This window comes from Furipterus horrens, unplaced genomic scaffold, assembly GCF_987537825.1.
Source record: "Furipterus horrens unplaced genomic scaffold, mFurHor1.1.pri manual_scaffold_5, whole genome shotgun sequence".
Classification (NCBI taxonomy): domain Eukaryota; kingdom Metazoa; phylum Chordata; class Mammalia; order Chiroptera; family Furipteridae; genus Furipterus; species Furipterus horrens.
Window position 1 is genome coordinate 187,847,188 of NW_028327175.1, and position 22,779 is coordinate 187,869,966.

Here is a 22,779-nt window from a genome sequence, read left to right on the forward strand (position 1 = left end):
TTGTTAACCCTGAATGTATACCTACCAACTCCTTAAAAATCAAGAAATCAGAGCTTGAGTCATTAGGTGCTTTTTCATAAAAATTAACGTTTTATTTAATGTACAGTAACTGCAGAAATTAGTTTATTGCCAAAACCTTTAGTTAAAGGAATTTTTAAATACAGTTTATGTTTTAAATATATTTTTACAATTACAGATCATATAATCTATATTCTGTATATTATATACTACTATAAATAATTCAAAAGCTCTGAGTAAGATAAATTGAGGGACTTGGGCATGTCACATTTTCTTTTGGGACCTGTTTCCTCATTTGGAGAAATGAGGAGGTAAGACTGGATATAATACCATATATCCTATTAATCTCTAATACCTTGACATTTTAAAGACGCTATTCCTCTTTTGGTTCTAATTAGGTAATATTAGGGAAGGCAGTATTTATTTCTAAAGAACTGATTTTGATTCTGCATAGGTGTGCTATCTATCCACATTGTTGTGATGGTAAAATGCCTCCTAAAATAGGTATTATTAGAACGGAAATTCCATTGGAATGGTGTGTTCCATTGGAACAGTATGTGTATTAGTTTCCTAGGGCTGCCATAGCAAAGTAACAGTAATACAAAGTACTAGTGCATGTATTTGTTTCCTAGGACTATCATAATAAAGTACCATAAAATGAGTGACAAGAACAACAGAAACGTTCGCTCCTCCGCTTCTCGAGGCTTCAAGTCAAAATTCAGGATGTCAGCTGGGTTGGTTTCTTCTAAGGGCTCTGAGGGTAAATCTGTTTTATGCCTCTCTTCTTGCTTCCAGTAGTTTCCAGCAATCTAAGCTTACGGACACACCAGTTCAATCTCTACATCCATCATCACCTGGCTTTTCCCCCTGTGTGTGTCTCCTCTGTGTATCTGTGTCCATCTCTCTCACTTTTCTCTTATAAAGGCACTAGTCCTTGTACAATGTTCAGGATCTGTCTTAATCCAGTATGATCTCATCTTAATTTGACTACAAATTAAGACTATTTTCAAGTAAGATCATATTCTGAGGTAATGACAGATTTTAGGGGACACATTTAACCCAGTACAGTACATAATATTGAACTGTAGATCTAAAGATGATTCATTTGAAAAAACTACTTTCACAAAAGTGGGTTTTTGGGGTTTTGTTTTTTTGTTTGTTTTGTTTTACAAAAACAGATTTCCAAGGTTGATAAATATCTCTTTTCATGGATTTCCATTTAAAACTATTTTCAGTTTTCTAAAATGACAGATAGTATTTTTAAAAGTGACTTCCAAGTATTATTATTTGTGCTTAGTAAGTTGCATTTCTCATGGCTCAATATTAGGGAGAGAGGGACAGATGAGGTCGTGATGATCTTGAAATCCTCCTCGCTAGCCAAAATCTGGGAGTAAGATCCTTCAAACCAAACTTCTTTGCAGTACTGATGTATTGAGTTACCTACAGCGTTTGGATTGACTTTTACAGCTACATTTCATAAGTTAGAGCCATAAAAGCCAAAAATCTTTTGTTGGAATACCTGAAATAGGACATCAAGTTGAACTCTTGAGACTTAATTGTACCCTGTTTTTTGTTAACATTTTATATTTGCATAGTTTTTAAAATAAGAAACATTGCCTCATATTTTTATGCTCTCCCAGCCTCCCTCCTGTCCCTCACTTGTCACAGTGACCACAGTAGGGGTGGACCTATTAGAAGTATGGTCCACAGTAACAAATCAATTTTCTAGGTTAACCTTTTGGGTGAATGTTAGCTTTTGAAAACCCAACTCATTTTTAATAATGAGCTTTGAAGAATTGTTTGCATTCCTTCAGATTTAGGGACCAGAATTTCTTGAGTTCAAAAATCCTTGAGAAATAGACAGATTTAAGGTTGGAGTTTCAGGGAGTTAAGTTTTCTATATTACTTGTATTCTGATATTCACTTTGGGAAGTTTCCCAGGTTTCTAGAGTAAATATGCAGTAATATGTAAAAGTGAAGTTGACCTCAAACATTACTCTCAAGAAAATGTCAAAAGTAAGGGCTTTAAATTTTCAAGCTCAGTGCTGGACAAATAATTAAATTGACTGTATAGTTCATGACGTACATGAGAGTTGATGTTTCTTTAAAAAAAAAAAAGGATTTTTGCCCAGAAGGAGTATGTACTAAATAGTAAAGAACCAAAGATGTATGGTATCTCCAGAAATTGAGAGTAATGAATCTTTCTTTAAAAATCATAATCTCCAGTGATTCCATTTATTGAAACCTCTCATTTATCATGAGTTGTCAAGTTCTGGATAGTTTCCTGGACCTCAATTTTTTAAATTTCACTGAGACCAGGGGACTTAATAACAGAGACTAAATGTCTGAGAGGCACATTTGAATAATCAGTCCACTTGTCTTTGTCAACTTGCTCTTAGGGAAAAAAATTCCTCCTTTTGTTTTTTTCCCCAAGCATTTCCAAAAACTCCATATTGTAGACAAATGATGACTGAGGCAATATATAGAGAGTGTTCATTACATTTTATAGAAAGGTGTATAAAGGCACCGAGGCATGAATTTTGAATTCTGTGAGATATGTGGAGGATTGCGTCTCCATGGTTGCTTCTTTTACTCATCGTTTTACAAGACTATATGAGGTCTGTCCGGAAAACTCTAGCCATTGTTAATATAATGAGAATGGTTTGCACATCATTGAAGTAACCTGGCAGCCAAGAAGAGTAGACTGGAATGTGCATGCACGAACAATGATGACTTCACTGTACTAGTCATTGGGGGCAGTAGACGCTATTGAGTGAGCATGTGTACTATGTGGCCGTCACATTCTAAATGACTGAGCAGTAGAGCAATGAATCTGCATCAAATTTTGTGTTAAGCTTGAACATTCCTGCTTGAAAACTATTTGGATGATTCAAAAGGCTGCAATGAGTGCAGCACAAATAAAAGTGTGGCACAAACACATCAAAGGTGGTCGAGATTCTGTTGAAAGTGATCCACGTTCTGGAAGGCCTGCAACACGCAGAACACTTAAAAATGTTGAATGCGTATGGGCTGCAATCGACAAAGATCGGCGACTAACAGTGTAAGAACTAGAAGCTGATGTGGGAATTACAAAAACTACTGTGTCCAAGATTTTGATACAGGATCTTGGCATGAACCATGTCATGGGAAAATTCATTCCACAAAATTTGTTCAGTGGCTTCTGCTATCAGAGCAGAAGAAACATCATGCTGCAGTTGCTAATGACTTGATTCAAACTACTACCAATGAACGAGATTTCCTCAAGAAGGTCATAACCTGAGATGAATCATGGGTCCGTGGCTATGATCCAGAAAAAGGCCCAGTCATCCCAAAGGAAGTCGCCTGGCTCTCCACGTGGCAAAGTCATAGCAAGATCAAGACCATGTTAACTCTTTTGATTGCGAAGCTGTTATCCATCACAAGTACACCCCTCCAAGCCAAACAATTAATAAGGACACTACCTCAATGTTCTTTGTTGGCTAAGAGATGCAATATGATGAAAACGGCCACAGCAATGGGCAACTGGTGATTGGCAGCTTCATCACAACAATACTCCCACTCATGCATCATGTCTCGTACAGAGTTTTTTTGGCAAAACAGCAAATCACCCAGTGACTCAGCCCCCATACAGACCAGGTTTGACACCCTGTGACTTCTGGCTTTTCCCAAAACTAAAATCACCTTTGAAAAGGAAGAGATTTCAGACCATCAATGAGATTCAGAAAAATAAAATGGGGCAGGTGATGGTGATTCCAGCAAAGGGTTTTGCAGAGTGTTTTGAACAGTGAAAGAGACGCTGGGAGAACTGTGTGAGGTCCCAAGGTGTCTACTTTGAAGAGGACTGAGGCATCATTGTTCTATGTACAGTGTTTCTTGTATATTATAAGTTCTTCAATAAATGTCTTTTTCTGGGTGTATGGCTGGATACTTTCTGGACAGGCCTCTATGTTAGTTTATTGAAAAATCAGTTTCATATTTGCTTTTCCAAATGATTCGTGGTGTGAACAATCTGAGCTAAGTCTAGATCATGATTGAGTTTGGATTTAAGGAAATATATTTCCTCTGAACTTTCAGTACATGTTTTGAAGTTTGCCCTTTGCATTACGTTATCATTGGTAAATTTATAACAAAAACTTTCTTTTCAAGTTACCAGTCAATATTATTTTCAGTCCTACCAATGCATAAGCAAGTAACTGCCTTTCTTCTCCTCAATACCTACTCTTCAAATCTAGAAGTCCAGCTCACTCTTCCTTGCAACAGGTAGTGTTAATCAATAAAATAGTCTTCACGAGTCATTGGTACTTTAGTGAGAAAGATGTTAGATTCATCCTCTGCTTTGTCCAGCAGTGAATTCCTTTAGTCTTTGGATCATCTTAATTAACAATGTTATACCAAATACTCTCTTAGCTGTGGCCTCCAATTGACTTTTCTTTTTCAATGAATGCCAATCCAGCTGTCCAGTTCCACTAAGTAAAGGACACTTAGTGATGTAATGGATTGTTGCTACTCTTACTAGTTTATTTTGTTATTGTTGGTATTTTTTTTCCTTTAAATTGGATCTTTAAGGCTCAGATTAATAGTACCTTTTACTAATCAACCGTAGATTCACTGATTCATACATAGCCTTTTAAATTGAAGTTTAGAATTTATACTTTTATTTTAAAGATATTCTTAACAGAAGTCATTTCAAAACAACATAAAGGATTTAGATATTTAAGAAGGATTTGAATCAATCTTAAGATTCTGGCAGTAGGCCAGGGTGAGTTAAGTTTCTACCTTTATACCAGTTTTATAGCCATATAAGGCTTTTTAATTTTACTACCTTGAGAACATTTACCATTTCTATTTTGATGCTAAATATTGTGATCCTATTATTTCCACACACCACAATAAAGAAAGGCCATAATCAAGGTTGTAATAGCTATATATACTTCTGAGAAATGACAGTCCTTTGTGCCATTCCATGTTTTTTGGTCAACTCTTCCACACCTATTAAGATCTGAAACCATGAATAATTTCTTATTTGAAGAACATTTGGTTATCTGAGGCAAATTATTAAACCTCAGTTTTTTAATCTATGACATGAGGATGTTGCTGATGTAATCTTTTTCTGAGGATTGATTTGTTTCATTATAAATAAAGACCCTCAACTCTTTCAAAATGATGTCAAATTAACTTGTGGTCAAAGTGTAAACTTGAACATCATTTATTGTTACCCAGGGCACAATCAATGTCATTTTGATAACCTCTAGTTAAGACATAGTAGTCATCTCTTAGGTTAACAGTTACAGCTTCCAAAACAGTGATCATTGCCCGTGTAGTGGTGTTTTCAGGTGGGTGTGAGCCAGTTTAAGGGCCCTTACCCTGTATGTATTAATAGTTCCTTTCTGTTTGCAACTCAGAATTGTATGGAATGTTCTATGGTATTTTATGATATCATCCATATGTGCCTGCCTCATTAAGTTTCTTGGTCTGCCCATCCTCTAATACCCCTTGTCTTTATGCATCTTATTTATCTGGTTTGCTACGTACTGAGGGAAAAGATGAGGAAGCAATACTTTATCAGGCAAGAGCCCTGAACTAGGAGAACTCAGATCACCCCTGATGATACCAAGTATATGATCTTGGACACATCTTTTTATGGAGACTTCTTTTATCAGTTATCTAACCTAGAAAACAAGGGGTTTGGACTAGATATCCTCGTAATTTTTGCTTCAAAGCCTTCAAAAAATCTAAGTGGGAAAGCAGATCCTTGACAGTAATATGTTAGTAGATACTTCTTAATCTTTAAAAATGTAGTTACTTAAAGAAAATGTGTTCCTTGGGTATTTAGGTCAAAGAAACCACCACCATACAACTACATCATGCGTCTACTCTTCTGTACATGCTAGACAGACAATCATAACATTAAATTCATTAATAAGTGCTAGAATTTTTAGCCCTTCCTTATATCCTGTTCCTCTCAGTCAGGGGTATTTATAAACTGCCTGCCCAGCCCTGGATGGTGTGGCTCAGTTGGTTATAGCATTGTCCCATAAACCAAAAGGTCGCGGGTTTGATTCCCGATCAGGGCACTGCTGGTTTGGTCCCCGGCCAGGACACATGCAGGAGGCAGCTAATCAATGTTTCTCTCTCACATTGGTATTTCTTTTCCTTTCTCCCTCCCTTCCCCTTTCTCTAAAATCAATAGACATGTCCTTGGGTGAAGATAAAAACAAATTTTTTTAAAAGGAAAAATAAAATACTTGCACAAACTGTGTGTGATGGGCCTGGCTTTTCCTTATATTTTATTGAAGAAGTAATATTGATCATGGGGCAATCTGTGACTGACATGGAAGGCTAATAAATATCATTATCATTATTTTATAGCAGTATCTGATACTTGAGCGTTGTAGCTTTAGAAAAATCATTCAACATCTCTGAGTATAGTTTCCTCTCATCAGTAAAATGTGATCCTTGAATCTAGTCTGAAATATTCCAAGACAGCTGTCACAGAATCAATAGCCATTATAGCAATCAGTGCTTTGTGGGATAATTAAGTCATCTTCCATTGGGCACTTAACAAGTGTCATCTCTGTTGCTTGGTTCTACTCAATGCCAGTTTGTTTTTTTCTCTTTTCATTTTCCTTGACTTCTATCTACTTTTCCAGACCTATTGACTTAATATGAGTTGCATATAAAATTTTGGCCAGCAGTTGAAAGTAGTTCATGCCTATTGGAATTTAAAATGAATACAAATCCACTGGTCAATATGAGGATGTGGCTTGTCATAGATTGTGCAGAGTCCAATTTGTTTTCTAGAACTTTAAATACCTTCACAATTTTATAGTAATTTTCATCAGGAAAAATTATAACTCAGTAAACAAGCTGTTGTTGTTGTTACCAAATATTCTGCTCTGAAGTCTTGGCATACCTTTGATTACTGTTTTAAATAGGGAACATTAGGCCTGGTACTTGAAAGTACGGCCATCTCATTGCTTATATTCTAGAGAAAGCTGTTAAAACTGCCAAGAATTTTCAGTTTGGAAAGACTTTTATAAGTAGTAACCTTTCATAAAGATTGTTTTTACCATTCCCAGCCTAGAAATAATGCAAACCAGATTGATTTGGAAGAATCTGTGATGTAGTAAAATAATTCAATTCAGCCGCCACTTAGGGAGTATTCTGCCTTTGTGGGGACTGCAAACATGAGCAAAGAGTGTTGGGCAATTGAACTAGAAGTAGATAAAAGTCAGGAAAAATGAAAAAACATCTGGTGTTGAGTTATACGGATAGTACTTTCTAAGTGCCCAAATGGAGGAAAATTTAATTATCCCACAAATCACTAAGACCTTATTTCTATAACCTGCCATAAAAAATTTTAATATATATAATATATGTATCAATAAATCATTTCTTATTTCATATATATGTGTGTGTGTGTGTATATCAAGGAGTCATTTATTTTCTTCTATCTCTAGCACATATACATTCCTACCTCTTCTCTCATATCTCTCTCTCTGTGTCTCTCTCTCTTACACACACGCCTCTTTTCCTTTCTGTTTCCCATCTGACCATCAGTTGAATTTCTAGGGTAGTGTTTTTCAAACTGTGTGTGGGTCATGACTCTAAGAGATCATGAATCAATTTAACCCACATTTGTTACAAAAATGAAATACATTACAATAGAAAATAACTGTGGGTAGCACACAGTAAGGGCAAGTATCATGTCATGAATTTATTTCACATATATATCATCTATTTGTATGTGGTTATAATATAAAGTGTATTTCTTATTGTTGATTACCATTTTTAAAAAGTTTGAAAGCCACTGTTCTAGAGTGTTTCATCTATTTGTGTCCTGAACCTAATGTTCTTTAAGCATACATGTTGAATAGTTAGTTACTGCATAAATATTTGGATAAGATTTTTTAAACTACAGTGTTGTTTATGCTTGATATCTTGTTTCTGATCTGCATTGGCCAGAGGAAAACCCATAGTGTTAACAAGTTGTATAATACTACTTTTAAAAAATTCATCTTCCTCATAATTTTCAATTCAAAAAACACTGTTAAAAGACTGATCTTGTGCCCTTACCCAACACGACACTGGGTTGAGTGTCGTCCCAAAAACGAAAGGTGGCTGGTTTGATTCCTGGTCAGGGCGCATGCCTGGGTTGTGGGCCAGGTCCCTATTCAGGGACGTGCAAGAGGCAACTGATTGATGTCTCTCTTGCACATTGATGTTTATCTCCCTCTCTTTTCCCCTTTGTTACACTCTCTGAAAATAAACTCTTTAAAATAAAAAAAACTAATGATTTTTTTTTTCTTGAATGGAGTTCATACCGGTTTGCACTGGTTTCTAGTGCTCTGAATTTCTAGAAAGCCTGGCTGTGCATAGTAGTACGGTATTAAAAATAGATAGCGTTGGTTAATTTTAAAGAGAAGGAACCCAGGAGTGAATTGTGCAACATATCACCTAGAAGCAAAAATATTTGTTAGTTTTTGTTGTTCAAGGTTAAGAAGAACTGGAATCTACTATTAATACTTCCCTTAAAACATCTCTTCTTGTGAGGCAGGATAGTGAAGATGTATGACTTCCTTCCAAGCCATGGTAATTCTGATACTTTAAAAATTATTTTTATTTTTTGAGCCTGGACAAAATCAATCAGAGCTACTGAGTAGCTGGAATTGACATTTGGAAAGAAATTACTATTGCTGGTGGGAATGTAAACTGGTACAGCCACTATGGAAAACAGTCTGGCAGTTCTTCAAAAAAGAATCAAGTTACTATATGACCCAGCAATCCCTTTCCTGGATATTTACCCCCAAAACTGAAAAACATGTATTCGCAAAGATATTTGCACCCCTGTGTTCATTGCTGCATTATTTATGGTTGCCAAGATATGGGGGTGACCACAGTGTCCTTTTGATTGAGGATTGGATAAAGATGATGTGGTACACATATGCTGTGGAACACTGTCAGCCATAAGAAAAGACAAAATACTGCCATTTGCAACAACATGAGTGGACCTTGAGAATATAATGCTAAATGAAATAAATCAGTCAGCAAAAGCTAAGAACCATTTGATTTCATTCATATGTGGGATATAAAACAAACTTGTGGACACAGATAGCAATGTAGTCGTTACCAGAGGGAAGAGGGGTGCCCAACATATGGTGACAAAAGATGGTTTGCATTTGGGTGGTAGGCACATAGTGCAATATATAGACCTAGTATAGAAATGTGCACTTAAAATTGATATGATCCTATTAACTAATGCCATCCCAATAAATTTAATAAAAATTAAGAAAAAAAAATTAGCTACACCCTGGGTCTGGATTGTGATTAAGATCTTGGGCTTTAGAGATCTACAGACTAGATTTAAATCCCTGGTCCACCACTTAGCAGCTCTTTGACCAGCTCAGTGACTTTATTTCCTCCTGTAAAATGGAGATAACACCTACCTCATAGGATTTTAAGGATTAAATGAGCTAATGTATGTGAAGTCCAGTGGCTAGCACATACATGCTATGGTAACCCATCAATAAAGTAAGGAACACTTAGTTATTGTTAGAAAATCACTGGCTGTTATGAATACTAGCCCATATCAAGGGTCTTTATCTGCCTCATTGTAGGAATAGATCAGAGGACACCAGCAGAATCATAGGATATAAGAAATCAGGAGATCTGAAGCATCTTTTGAGATAGTCCTTTTTTTTTACAGTTGATCATGGCACCTGTATGATGTGTCTTGCAGCACTATATCTCATTTGCTATTGTATCCCCACATAGTAGGACTTGGCACATAGTAGATGTTCAGATGCTTGTTGAATGAATATTCCATGGCTGTTCTGTCACACAACAGTTGGTGGAAATGCAAAGACTTGAGTCCAACAGTTGAGTTAATATTTTCACTTGCTGTGTCTCCTGGCTTATAAAGACTAATACTGAAGTCTCAACAGTATCCATTATATGCTGTTTTTACAGTATTTTATTTTGTTGCCCTTTTATAACCACACCCACCTCCCTCCCTCTTGAATATATCCCTCCCCAACTCCTGGCAACCACCAGTCTGTTCCCCACTTTTATAATATTCTCATTTAAAGAATACAGTAAGTACTCACTTAATGTGGTCAGTAGGTTCTGCGACATAAAGCAAAACGACATAGAACAAAACCAATTTTACCATAAGGTAATTGATATAAACAAGAGTTAACTTCCTACGACATCTTATCAACATAACAAAACATTATTTGAGGGCCTGCTGTGTTATATAAATGGAATCATGGTCTATGTAACATTTTTTGATTGACCTTTTGTAAATTTTTTTATTCAGAATAATTCACTGTAGATTCATTGAGGCTATTGTGTGTATCTAATTCATTCCTTTTTATTGTATTTATAATATTCACAGTTTAATCATTCCCCTGTTGAGGGACATCTCGATTGTTTCCAGTTTTTGATTATTACAAGTAAAGCTATAAAAATTTTCGTATAGATTTTTGTATTGATATGAAAACGTGTTTTCCTTTTTCTGGGTTAAATGACTAGGAGCATAATTGCTGGGTAATAGAGTAGTTGCATGTTTAGTTTTTAAGAAAATGCCAAACTGTCTACCAGAGTTGCTATTGCCATTTTACATTCCCAACAGCAATGTATGAGGGCTCCAGTTTCTCTGCATCTTCTCCAGCATTTGGGATTGTCACTTTTTTTTTTTTTTAACTATTTTGCTACTTGTGATTTTAATTTACATTTTCTTAATGACTAATGATGTTAAGCATCATTTTATGTCCTTATTTACATTTGTCATGCCTGTTTTTCCCATATTCTAATTATTTTACTTTTTGAACTGCTGAGCTTTTGAAAGTTTTATATATTGAGTACTATACATACTAGTCCTTTGTAGGATTTGTGGTTTGCAAGTTTTTTCTCATTATCTGTAGTTTGTGTTTTAATCCTTTTTAACAAGTTTTTGCAGACAAATATTTCAGTTTTTGGTGAAGTCCAATACATCAGTTTTCCTTTATTGATCAGGTTTTGATGTCAAGTCTAAGAACTCTTTGCCAGGCCCTAGATCTGAAGTAGTTCTCTTAGGTTTTTTTCAAAAAGTTTTACAGTTTTTGGTTTGTTTGTTTGTTTGTTTGTTTTATTCACTGATTTCAGGGAGGGAAAAGCAGAGGGAAGGAGGGGGAGATGGAGAGAAAGAGGGAGAGAGGCAGAGAGGGAGAGAAAGAGAAACATTGAACAGTTGTTCCACTTATTTATGCATTCAGTAGTTGATTCTTGTATGTGTCCTGACTAGGGATCGAACCTGCAACCTTGGCATATTGTGATAACTCTCTAACCAACTGAGCTACCCAGCTAGGGCCTAAAAGTTTTGTAGTTTTACAATTAAGTCAGTGACCCATTTTGAGTTCATTTTTTTATAGCGGTGAAATACATAAAACATAAAATTTACCATTTTAACCATTGTGAAGTGTACAATTTAGTGTCATTTAGTATATTCACAATGCTGTGCAGCCATCACACTAGATTCAGAACTTTGTGATCACCCTGAACAGAAATCTAGTATCCATTAAGTAGTCCCTCCCATTCTTCCTTCCCCTGAATAATATTCCATTATGTGGACATACTACATTTATTGTTTATCCATTCATCAGTTGATGGAATTTGGGTTGGTTCCACCTTTTGGCTATTGTGAGTAAGTGCAGCTATGAACATTTCATGTACAAGTTTTTTTCTGTCTGACTTACCTCACTTAGCATAATGCCCTCAAGGTCCATCCATGTTGTTGAAAATAGCCAGATTTCCTTCTCTTTATAGCTGAATAATAATAGAGTAGTTCATTGTGTACATATACCCCATTTTAAAAATCCATTCATTCATCAACACTTAGGTTGTTTCCATTATCTTGCCTATTGTAAGTAGTGCTGCAAGCTTCTCTCATATTTTTCTGAATTCTGTTTATGTTCAGATAATCCTGTGGATCCTAAATTTTTTTCAAGGCTTGAAATACACTTCAATCTGTAGTACTTGGTGTACAAAATTTCAGATAATTGGTTTTGCTTATGATTGGCTTAACATCTATGTAAAACTTACTGTTCAGCATCTATGTTCAGCACTTAAATAAGAAGTTACTACTCTTATTCTTTATTCCATATCCTTTATATAAATTCCTAATTCTTATTCCAAGTACATAAAACTTTGAAACTTCTTGTTTCAATAATGAGCTTTTGAAGTTTGAGAAAGTTCATAGTGTTTTGTGTCATTTCTAATCTTAATTTCCCTTTTTTTTGGTGTTATTTCCTTATTTTTTGATAAATGCCATAAGCTCCAATTGTTCAATATTCAGGACAGAATGTAGATTAAGTCTCAAAATTTTGTAGTCTTCTTTATGTTTTTTTAAAATATATTTTATTGATTATGATATTACAATTGTTCCAGTTTTTCTCCCTTTGTCCCCCTCTGCCTGGTGCACCCCTTCCCTCCAACAATCCCCCGCCTTAGTTCATGTCCATGGGTCATGCATATAAGTTTTTTTGCTTCTCCATTTCCTATACATTTCTTATCCCCCTGTCTATTTTGTACCTACCAATTATGTTTCTTATTCCCTGCACCTTTTCCCCCATTCTTCCCTTTACCCTTCCCAGCTGATAACCCTCTAAATGATCTCCATCTCTATGACTGTGTTTCTGTTCTGGTTGTTTGCTTAGTTTGTTTTTTTAGATTCAGTTGTTGATAGTTATGAATTTGTTGCCATTTTAACATTCATCATTTTTATCTTTTTCTTAAATAAGTCCCTTTAACATTTTATGTAATGATGGTTTGGTGATGGTGAACTCCTTTAGCTTTACCTTGTCTGGGAAGTACTTTATCTGCCCTTCCATTCTAAATGATAGCTTTGCTGGATAGAGTAATCTAGATGGTAGGTCCTTGCTTTTCTTTTGAATATTTCTTGCCAGTCCCTTCTTGTCTGCAAAGTTTCTTTTGAGAAATTAGCTGATAGTCTTATAGGAACTCTTTTGTAGGTAACGCTCTTCTTTTCTCTTGCTGCTTTTAAGATTCTCTTTAACCTTTGGTGTTTTAATTATGATGTGTCTTGATATGGTCCTCTTTGGGTCCAACTTGTTTGGGACTTTCTGTACTTCCTGGACTTGTATGTCTATTTCCGTCACCAAATTAGGGAAATTTTCTTTCATTATTTTCTCAAATAAGTTTTCAGTTTCTTTCTCTTCCTCTTCTCCTGTGATTCAGGTGTTCGTACATTTGGGTATGTCCCAAAGTCTTCTTACTAGTATCCTCATTTTTTTTTAATTCTTTTTTCTTCTTGCTGTTCTGGTTGAATGCTTATTTCTCCCTTATGTTACAAATTATTGACTTGAATCCTGGCTTCCTCCCCTCCACTGTTGGTTCCCTGTAGATTTTTCTTTATTTCACTTAGCATAACCTTCATTTCTTCCTTTATGTTGTTGCCGTACTCAATGAGTTCTTTGAGCATCCTGATCACCAGTGTTTTGAACTCTGCATCTGATAGATTGGTTATCTCCATGTGGTTTAGTTCTTTTTCTGGAGTTTTGTTCTGTTCATTCATTTGGGCTGTATTTCTTTGTCTCCTTTATTTGGCAGCCTCCCTGTGTTTGTTCCTCTTTATTAGGTAGATTTTCTTTGACTCTCTGTCTTAGTAGTGTGGCCTATTGTAGAAAAGGCATCTCTAAATTATGTGGGGCAGAGCCGTAGTTAATCACCAGGGCAGGGCAACTCACTTTACCACTTTGTGTCTCTGTGGGGGGAGGGCTCAGAGAGGGGACAGTGTTGCTGCCTGGCTTCTGGAGGTTTGCCCAGAACTCACCCTGTTTCCAGTCAATTCACCCACTCCCCATATGCTAGTGGCACCCTCCCAGCTGTTGCCCTGGTGCTGAATCCCAGGGTGGATGGGTTTGCATACATTCTATGTTCATGGGGCCCTTTAAGCGGAGTCTCCTGAAAGTCCAGCAGTTTCTTCCACGGCCCCAACCCCCACTGGTTTTTACATCCAGAAGTTATAGGGATTTATCTTCCCAGTGCTAGACCCTGGGCTGTGTGGTCTGGCCTGGGGCTGGGATCACTCACTCCCATGGTATCCCTCCCAATTTTTCTCCCCCACATGTGAATGTGAGACCACCAGTTCTGCCGCCGCTGCCTCTCTGTGCCACACTGCAACCCCACACCTCTCTGCCAGTCTCCGCATCTCTGTCCCTTTTACCCATCAGGATGAATGTGGCTTCTTTAAATCCTTGGTCGTTCGACTTCCACATAGCTCGATTTTCTGACGGTTTTGGGTGCTATTTTTTGAGGTCTAGTTGTAATTCTGTGGTTGTGGGAGAAGCCAAAGTGTGTCTACCTACACATCCATCTTGACCAGAAGTCAGTCCTCTTATGTTTTATGGTGTGTGAAATAATATGTGTCATTATTAACTAGGAGACAGAAAAACCATGGCTTGGAATATTTCCTAAAACATAGCAGTATGAATTAGAGCAGGATGTTTAATCCAGTGAACCTCTCAATTATCAACCTCTATCTCATTGTATAGCTGCAAATATAAAATCAGGTAAAAGGTATAAGAGGTGGTATAAACTACAAAGGGTTATACACATATAGTATGTTCTTTTATTATTAACATGGGTGGTTATGTATCTTTCTATTTACCTTACTCATTGAAAAATGTGTTTGTCATCAAGAGTTCTTCTAACTATAAGCTTTTACTTGTCAGTGTTTACTTATCAGCTTCTTAAACCAATGCTGGGATAATGAAATGAAAGTATTGCCACTGCTGTTTACATAAAATTATTAGTTAGACACAAGCTTGCTATCTAAATCTATTCTCCATTAAGCTTAATAGTGATTCTGGAATTGAGGAATAGGTAGATTCCCACTGAAGGCAATATTTGTGGACGTTTTTTTCTTAATATGCTTTATTGATTATGCTGTTACAGTAGCCCCAATTTCTTTTCCCTTTGTTTCCCTCCACCCAGTGACCTCCCCTCCCTACAGTTGCCCCCCCTTAGTCCATGCCGATTGGTTGTGCATATAGTTCTTCTCAACATCTTCCTGTCACTCCACTCCCTTCTACTGTGCTTCTTAATTCCTATACCATCTCCCTCCCTTTCCCCGCTTCCTTTTCCCTGCTGACCTCCCCCCGTAATGTTCCCCATACCTATAATTCTTTTCCCACTCTCGTTGCCTACTTAGTTTGCCTTTGTTTCAGTTCCCTAGCTTCTGTTGTTGGTTGTTGTGATACAGTTTTCATTTTAATGCTCATAGTTTCGATCCTCTTTCTCCTAAACAAGTCCCTTTAACATTTCATGTAACAGTGTTTTGGATCTGATGAACTCCTTCAGTTTTACTTTGTTCTGGAAGCACTTTCTCTGCCCTTCTATTCTGAATGACAGCTTCACTGGATAGAGTAATCATGGTTGTAGGTTTTTACTTTTCATTACTTTGAATATTTCTTGCCAGTCCCTTCTTGCCTATAGTTTCTTTTGAGAAATCAGCTGATAGTCTTATTGGGGCCCCTTTGTACATAATTCACTTCACTTTTGCTGCTTTTAAAATTCTCTCTATCCTTAATTTTTGACATTTTGATTATAATGTGTCTTGGTGTGGTTCTCCCTGGGTCCAGTTTTTTTGGAACTCTCTGTACTTCCTGGACCTGTAAGTCTATTTCCTTCCCCAAGTTCAGGAAGTTCTGCTTCATTATTTTTTCACACAATTTTTCAATTTCTAGTTCTTCTTCTTCACCTTCTGGCAACCCTGTGATTCGGATGTTGGCCCGCTTATAGCTGTCCCATAGGTTTCTGATCGTCTCCTCATTAACCTCATTTTTCGTTTCCTCTTTCTGCACTGGTTGACTGTTCCTTCCCTATGTTCCGATTTGTTGATTTGATCCCTGGTTTTCTTTCCCTCACCACTAATTTCATATGTGTTTTCATTCATTTCAGCAGGACTAGCCTTCGTTCCTTCCCTGTCTTGTTTAAGGTCTGCTGTCAGGTCTGTAAGCATTCGTATAACCAAAGCTCTGAACTGTGCCTCAGAAAGATTTCCTATCTGCTGCTTTGTTAGATTAGATATTTGCTGTCTGGGATCTCTATCATGATCTGTGCCATCCTGACAGTTTTGTGTTTACCTTTGCTTCCTGGGTGGGACTGTCACACCTCATATGCTATAGTGGGGGAGAGCCCCATGCACTCATCACTACTGGGTTACCCTTCTCACCACACTGTGGTGTTTTCTGCAGGAGTGGGGGTCCAAGATGGATTCCTGCCATGCACTCTCCACTGAGAGACAGGTAGCCTCCTCCATCCTCACGCCCTCCAGCCCTCAAGAGTCCGAGGCAATGGAGGTCTGCCTTCCCTGGCATTGGAATTGTGAACTGACGGGTTTGGTCTGCAGCCGGGGGTGCTCCCCAGGCGCTTCTCGCCTCCCCTTAAATATGGGTGTCTGTACTTACCGTGTCCTGCCACCACCACCGCCACCAGCAAGTTTGACCTCTCCGCCCTGGCTTCATCCCTCCTACCCGTCTTGACGAGCACCACTTCTTTATAACTTCATACATTGGATTTCCATATACAGTAGTCCCTCTCTATATCGTGGTTCACTTATCGCGGCCTCACTGTATCGCGGGATTTTTAAAAATATTATATTTAATTATCTATCACAGATTTTTTGCTATATCACGGGATTTTGCAGTACTGTATACATATGTGGTTAAAGTTACATAGGTTTAAGAGTGTAGAATATGTTTAAGAACATAAGTAGTGTTTATAAAAGAGTGGAAAAGGTTAATAAGGGACTGGGAATGGTTTATAAGTGTGTGGGAAGGGTTTATAAAGCCTTAAAATATATATAAATACTAAAATAAATGTAAGGTTCCTACTTTGCGGATTTTCACCTATCGCGGGGGTGTCTAGAACATAATACCCGCCATAAGTGAGGGAATATTGTAGCTTTATTTTCTGGAACTTCTGGTTATTTCTGGTTTTGCAGTAGTTGTATTCCTTCTTAGTTGTGGAGGGAGATGGAGCGTGTCAGTCTAGGCATCCATCTTGGCCAGAACTCTTCTTTTCTGTGGACTGTCTTTTTAAAAATGATTTCAGCCAGTGGCCTACTGTGGTAAACTAAAATAGAATTAATTTCTTTATCAAGTGATATGCCAGTTATTGAGTACTCACTTAGTCTGTACTTGGCCATTTAAAAGTCAGCATGGCATTATAAACTTAAAAGTCAGCATGACATTATAAACAGCTAAGAAAATAAGATCTCTAGACTTCTGATAACCCAGCTAGATATGAAAAAAAGAAACGTTTTTTACAGTTGGTGTTCTGTGTACCACATTTTTGGATAATAGCAAAATAATGGTAGAGACCATAGGTTGGTAACCCAAACTAATAACAGTACAGCAAAACCTAGTTTTTGAATAATACATAATATTGCTAGGGTCATTCCATTAGTAGTGGATATTATATAAAAAGAAAAAAACTGTGAAGAACATATTTAATTATCACACACTTGTTCTTTAATTGTGTTTTCTCTTGATTTTTAAATTAATGACTTAGGATGTGAAAGCGTCAATTACATAAAAGCCCATATTTTACATTTCCTTCACTAGTTAGTTGCTTTCTAGGCACAAAATCAGAATATCATTAAAGCGGTATGATATAAAGTGTTTTAAACTACATTTCCTGAATTTTTTGCATAGTACGCTAAACTAATTTAGGTAACTTATAAGATGTTGCATATGACATTGACGTTGGGAAGAAGGAAGCCGTTTTAATATGTCTTGCAAAAATTATTTTTAACAGAATGAATTTACACTTCCAGAACTAGAATTAATGCAAGAATTTATAATGTCTTTATCATTAGTTTGCATGGGCTAAGTTGGGTCAAGGCAGCTTTAGCAATGAAGCCTATCACAGAAGACTACAGTTAGAAACAAATTGGTTGTTACTGTGTTTAAAAGGCAAGACCAGATGTCTCTGGTCTTTATCAGGGATTCAAATCCTTAAGATGAACATGACCTTTTTTGCCTTTCACCTTCTGGATCTATCTAGAAAAGTGTTCTGCTAGGACTTTGAGGTTGTGAAGAATTTGCAGTTATGGACTCCACAGAAACTTCTCTCCCTTTAAGTTTTCGACATAAATGGAAAAAGAATACTTGGATGTTTTCCATTTAACTCCCCTTGTTATGAAGTGATTCTTCCCACCAGACAAATAATCACTGAAAAATACAATTTTGTAGTTAGAATGGTTTTTCTGTTAACCAGTCATTTATATTGAAAAGGTTGCATGAATGAAAGTCCCCACCTGTAGAAAAAAAATTAAGCAAAACCATACTTACAGGTTTTTGTTTTGTTTTGTTTCCTATTCTCCTTCCTTTTTGCATATTTTTGCATTTTCTGTACTCAGTTCAAAAGCACAGCTAGGGAAGGGGATACACCAATCAGTGGTCTCCCTTTCTCCTGATTTAGGCTTACTGCCATTTCACTTCTAAAAGTTCGAGGAAGCATTCCTTTAGTCGGCAGCGACCGTTCCTCTCTGCTAGGTCATTGCTCCTCTAAGTGTGGTTCAGGATTTTGTGGCAGTCTGCAGGCTGGGCTGTTGGTGACAAGTACAGACCATGGTATTTTGTGTTTAGAAACCTCTTTCAGTTCGACATTGCCAAAGCATCTAAATGCATAATTTTGTGTTTTACAAAAATATTGTCCCACAGCAAATTGGAGAAAGTCACCACAGACAATTTGAAAAGCACCAAGCTAGATTACTTCAACTCCATTTAATAATGACTGTCCTGTTGATCTAGCTATATATAGTTGGTTAGGTGCTCAGCTGAAGCGAAGCCCAGATGAATTTATTTCCCTAGCATAAAATCAAGGATGATCCTTAGTATCAGTGATAGTCACATTAATTAAGTGAATCAGCTGTTCATGTGTTTTCTGAATAGCTTTTCATTGTCGCTTGCTTGGATTTGAAGCACTATCTGCTGAAGTTATGTATGTAGTCTAGCAACCTTAATAATGGCTATATTTTCCCTGGGAAGTTGTTGAATCATTTTTAAAATGTAAAGCTGTGTTTCTCTCATGTTAGTAAATTCCATTCACTACAAAATGTAGTGGCCATTAAATATGGCCAGAGTTTGGTCTAGCATAAAATCATAAGTAGGAGAGAAAAGGGCTCTCCCAAAAGTAGTCACTGTGAAAATTTGCCATCTTAGATGTAGCGTTTTACTTCTGTGTATTTTGATCATTGCTTCCTTTAAAAGTTCAGTAGCAATTGATGACATTGTTATAATTGAACCACACATTTCCATTAGCTCTGAAAATATCCATTTCCAATTTAGCGTAACAATCTAAGATATTTTTACTTTAATAAAAAAAATTGTTCTAATTTGGTTTTTTTTTGAGAAGCTATGTTATAAAGAAAGGTAACAATGTTACTCTGAGGGAGGAAAAAATTCTACTTGATCCATGTAAAATTTGAATTTTATAACAAATTTACCATGAATGTCCTTTGTGTTTATTAATACAGATAAAGGGAGTCAGCGGGCTTGAAGCATGAGTTCAGATACCAGCCAAGGTGTGATCACTACTCCTCCTCCTCCCAGCACGCCTCACAAAGAGAGGTATTTTGACCGCATCAATGAAAATGACCCAGAGTACATCAGGGAGAGGAACATGTCTCCTGATCTACGACAAGACTTCAATATGATGGAACAGAGGAAACGAGTTACTCAGATCTTGCAAAGTCCTGTGAGTTGAAATAACTAGAAGGCTATAATTTTTCTTCCTCTTTGGAAACCTTGATATAGTTAAGTGGAGATATCTTAAGTCTCAGCTTAGAAGAGAGGTGGAGGAAGAGTGCCTCTTGGAGAGGCAAAAATGGACACCTAATTTGTATATTTAATTTGCAAGGCTTTATTAGCAAACTAGTGTTGTCTTGGTAGTGTATATTTTCTTTATGTGTTTTCTGAAGGAAATGCTTCATTAAAGATGGAAAAAAGACACCGCTGAGCTCAGGGACACCCAATTTGGACCGAATATCTCTGAAGAAAGGAAAGTCATGACTGAAGTGTTAGAAACCAGGAAAGGAGTTAGGTACATCTTGTGCACCTATTTCCTTCTTCCTTTGGGTACCTTGACACTCAGAGCAGCGTAGGAAGACTTAAGGTTTTTGAGGTCTGTGATTTCGCAGCCTCATGTTACTCACATATATGCATACACACCAAACTAACTAGATTAAAAGTGGATTATAATAGCCTAAACTCAAGCAGAAAATTCCGTCTGTACAGTAATATCCAGACTTTGCAAATCATGTTCAAGTGATTTGTTAGTTTTCTTACCCTTAGTGGAACTGCAAAGGTCACGTATAAATGATAGAAAATGAGAGAACAATTTAATTTAAGATGCAAAATTAATTAATAACTTTATGCATAATGAAGGTCATGGGCCCCTTAAGGCAGACAGAGTCCAGCACACAAAGACACATGATGCCCAGGTTAGGGTCATATTAGGTTTCCAACTTAGGTACTAAAATAAGCACCAAGGCATAGACCTGCCTGGGGTGGCCCTGGTAAATCATTTGTGTTGTGCTCTTGTGCATTTAATCGCAGAGGTTAAGTCCAAAGCCAAAGGGGAATTCCTCTCTGAATAATTCTCCTATACCAGTGGCCTAGATAAAAGCAAGTAAAAGTTATAAAAGCAATGCAAGCTTTGAGGAATTTAAGTTAGCTTAAATTTAAAGCTGCCCTTTAAATAAACCCTGAAAGAAACCCTTTCTCAATGGAAAAGAGATTAAGGAGAGACTTCATCATGAGGGAGTAAGTGCCTTCTTTTATGCAAATCTGAGTGTCTCTGTCTAGAAATAGTTGAAGGGCATGTTAATTATTTGGATCAAAATAGATATATTTCCTCTTCTAAAGAAACCCCACTTTTAAGATCTAACTTATTAGCCAGCTGGTTATGTAACATATAAAGTAACTGAAAGAATGAGATGAAGTTTGGATTTTGTTCAGGGCTGTTAAACATTGAGATTTCTTTGGGAAGTGCTCCAAAGTGGACCGTTTAATCTAACTGGAAAGCTTAAAAGGAAAATATGCTAAACTACATGTCCATGCAAGGGTTTTTGTTTTATAATTTCCCCGTTAAACTAGAGACAGCATAACTTTGAGTAGATTATCTCATTTTTTAATACTTAGGCATTTTCATTTATAACTTGGCTTAAAAGGATCAATTTTACTTACGCATTGGGGAACTTAATAAAATAATAGGAAAGGGCAGGTATATAGCTTGTTATTTCCATATTCATGTAGCAAGAGTGATAATCTTCAGCCCAGAGAATAACAAAAAAAGGTTTAAAAGAATTGTGAATTGATCATTTCTTTTCCTAGATCTTTGCTAGTGAATTTAAAATCTTGTTTGTGAAAGTATAAAAATTTGTCTTCCTGTTATGTTTAACACAACAAACTTTTCACCAAAGAAATTATACATAGTGGCCTGTATTAGTTACCTATTACTAAATAACAAATGCCCCCAAAACTTAACAGCTGAAAACAATGAGCTTTGATCATCTCATCATTTCTGTAGATCAGGAATTTAGGATCAGCTTAGCTGAGTGGGTCTTGCTCAAGGTCTGTCATGACATTGCAGTCAAGACATCAGCTAGGGCTGCTGGCATCTGAAGGCTTGACTGGCCCAGAGGTTTCCACTCTTCAGATGGGTTACTCACATGGGTATTGATTGCCAAAAGGCCACAGTACCTTGCCACATGGACCTGTACCTGAGGCTGTTTGAGTGTTCTCTTCTAGAGTATCTGAGAGTCAGCAAGGAGGAGCCTACAGTGTCTTTTATGACATTAAACACTATCATCCCTGCCATATTTATTAGTTAGAAGTGAGTCATTAAGTTCAGCTCGTGCTGGAGAGGAATTAAACTCCACCTTTTGAGTGGAGGGTTGTTCTCTCTCTGATCTAATATATTTTAAAAGCATTATAGTCTGCCAGAATTTATTTACCTTCCTCCCACATGCAGATTATACTCACCTTCTCCTAACACCCCTGCACTCCAGTACCACATTAGCCTGAATCCAGAATCTCATCTAAATCCAGTCCAGGTACAGACGATGCCCCTCAGGTATAATTTCTTAAGTACAGCTCCCTCAATCTATTGACCTAGAAGAACTAAAGAAACCAGTTATCTGCTCTTCACCCCACCCAGTGGTGGGGCCAGCAGAGATAACTGCTATAATATTCCTGTTCAAAAAAGGGGGGAAATTAGATTACAAAGGAGTAACTCATCCATAGCAATTCTGAAATCCCTCTGCGCAAACGTTTGGAAGTTCCCCTGGCGAGGACTCAGTCCTTCTACTTATTAGGAGTGAGTTTCCTTAGCTCCTGACCCAACCCCTCTGAGCTTTTTTTTTTTTTTTTTTTTTTTAATTGTTTTTCTATTACAGTTGTTCCACTTTTCCCCCCATTGCTCCCATCCCTCTGGGCTTTTGGTTCCATCCTCTGAATCATCATTTCTTTCCCTTGAAAGGTAGCCTGTGATTGCCACTGTTTTTTCTCAGCCTGCTTCCTTCTTGTAGAGGTTTGGGGGTTCAAAGACCTGTTTTCTTTTGTATTGTCTTTGTTCCTTTAAGCCCAAGCTTGCATTGTTTCTGCTGATATAACTCTTTAAAAACCTGTGGGTCTCCTATGAATATTGGGGTTTACTCTGTAGACAAAACTCATAGCCAATAAAGATTTTTTT

The 22,779-nt window shown here is 37.0% G+C and overlaps 1 protein-coding gene across 6 annotated transcripts in view; it reads left to right on the forward strand.

The window, feature by feature from the left end:
- Window positions 1-22,779, forward strand: part of ADD3 (adducin 3) — a 121,604-nt gene that overhangs the window by 71,856 nt on the left and 26,969 nt on the right. For all 6 annotated transcript variants that reach the window (XM_090278563.1, XM_090278561.1, XM_090278567.1 and 3 more), the window contains exon 2: window positions 19,562-19,782. In XM_090278563.1, the coding sequence (XP_090134689.1) occupies window positions 19,588-19,782 (195 nt within the window). In that variant the 5' untranslated portion in view covers window positions 19,562-19,587. The remainder of the gene's footprint in view (window positions 1-19,561; window positions 19,783-22,779) is intronic.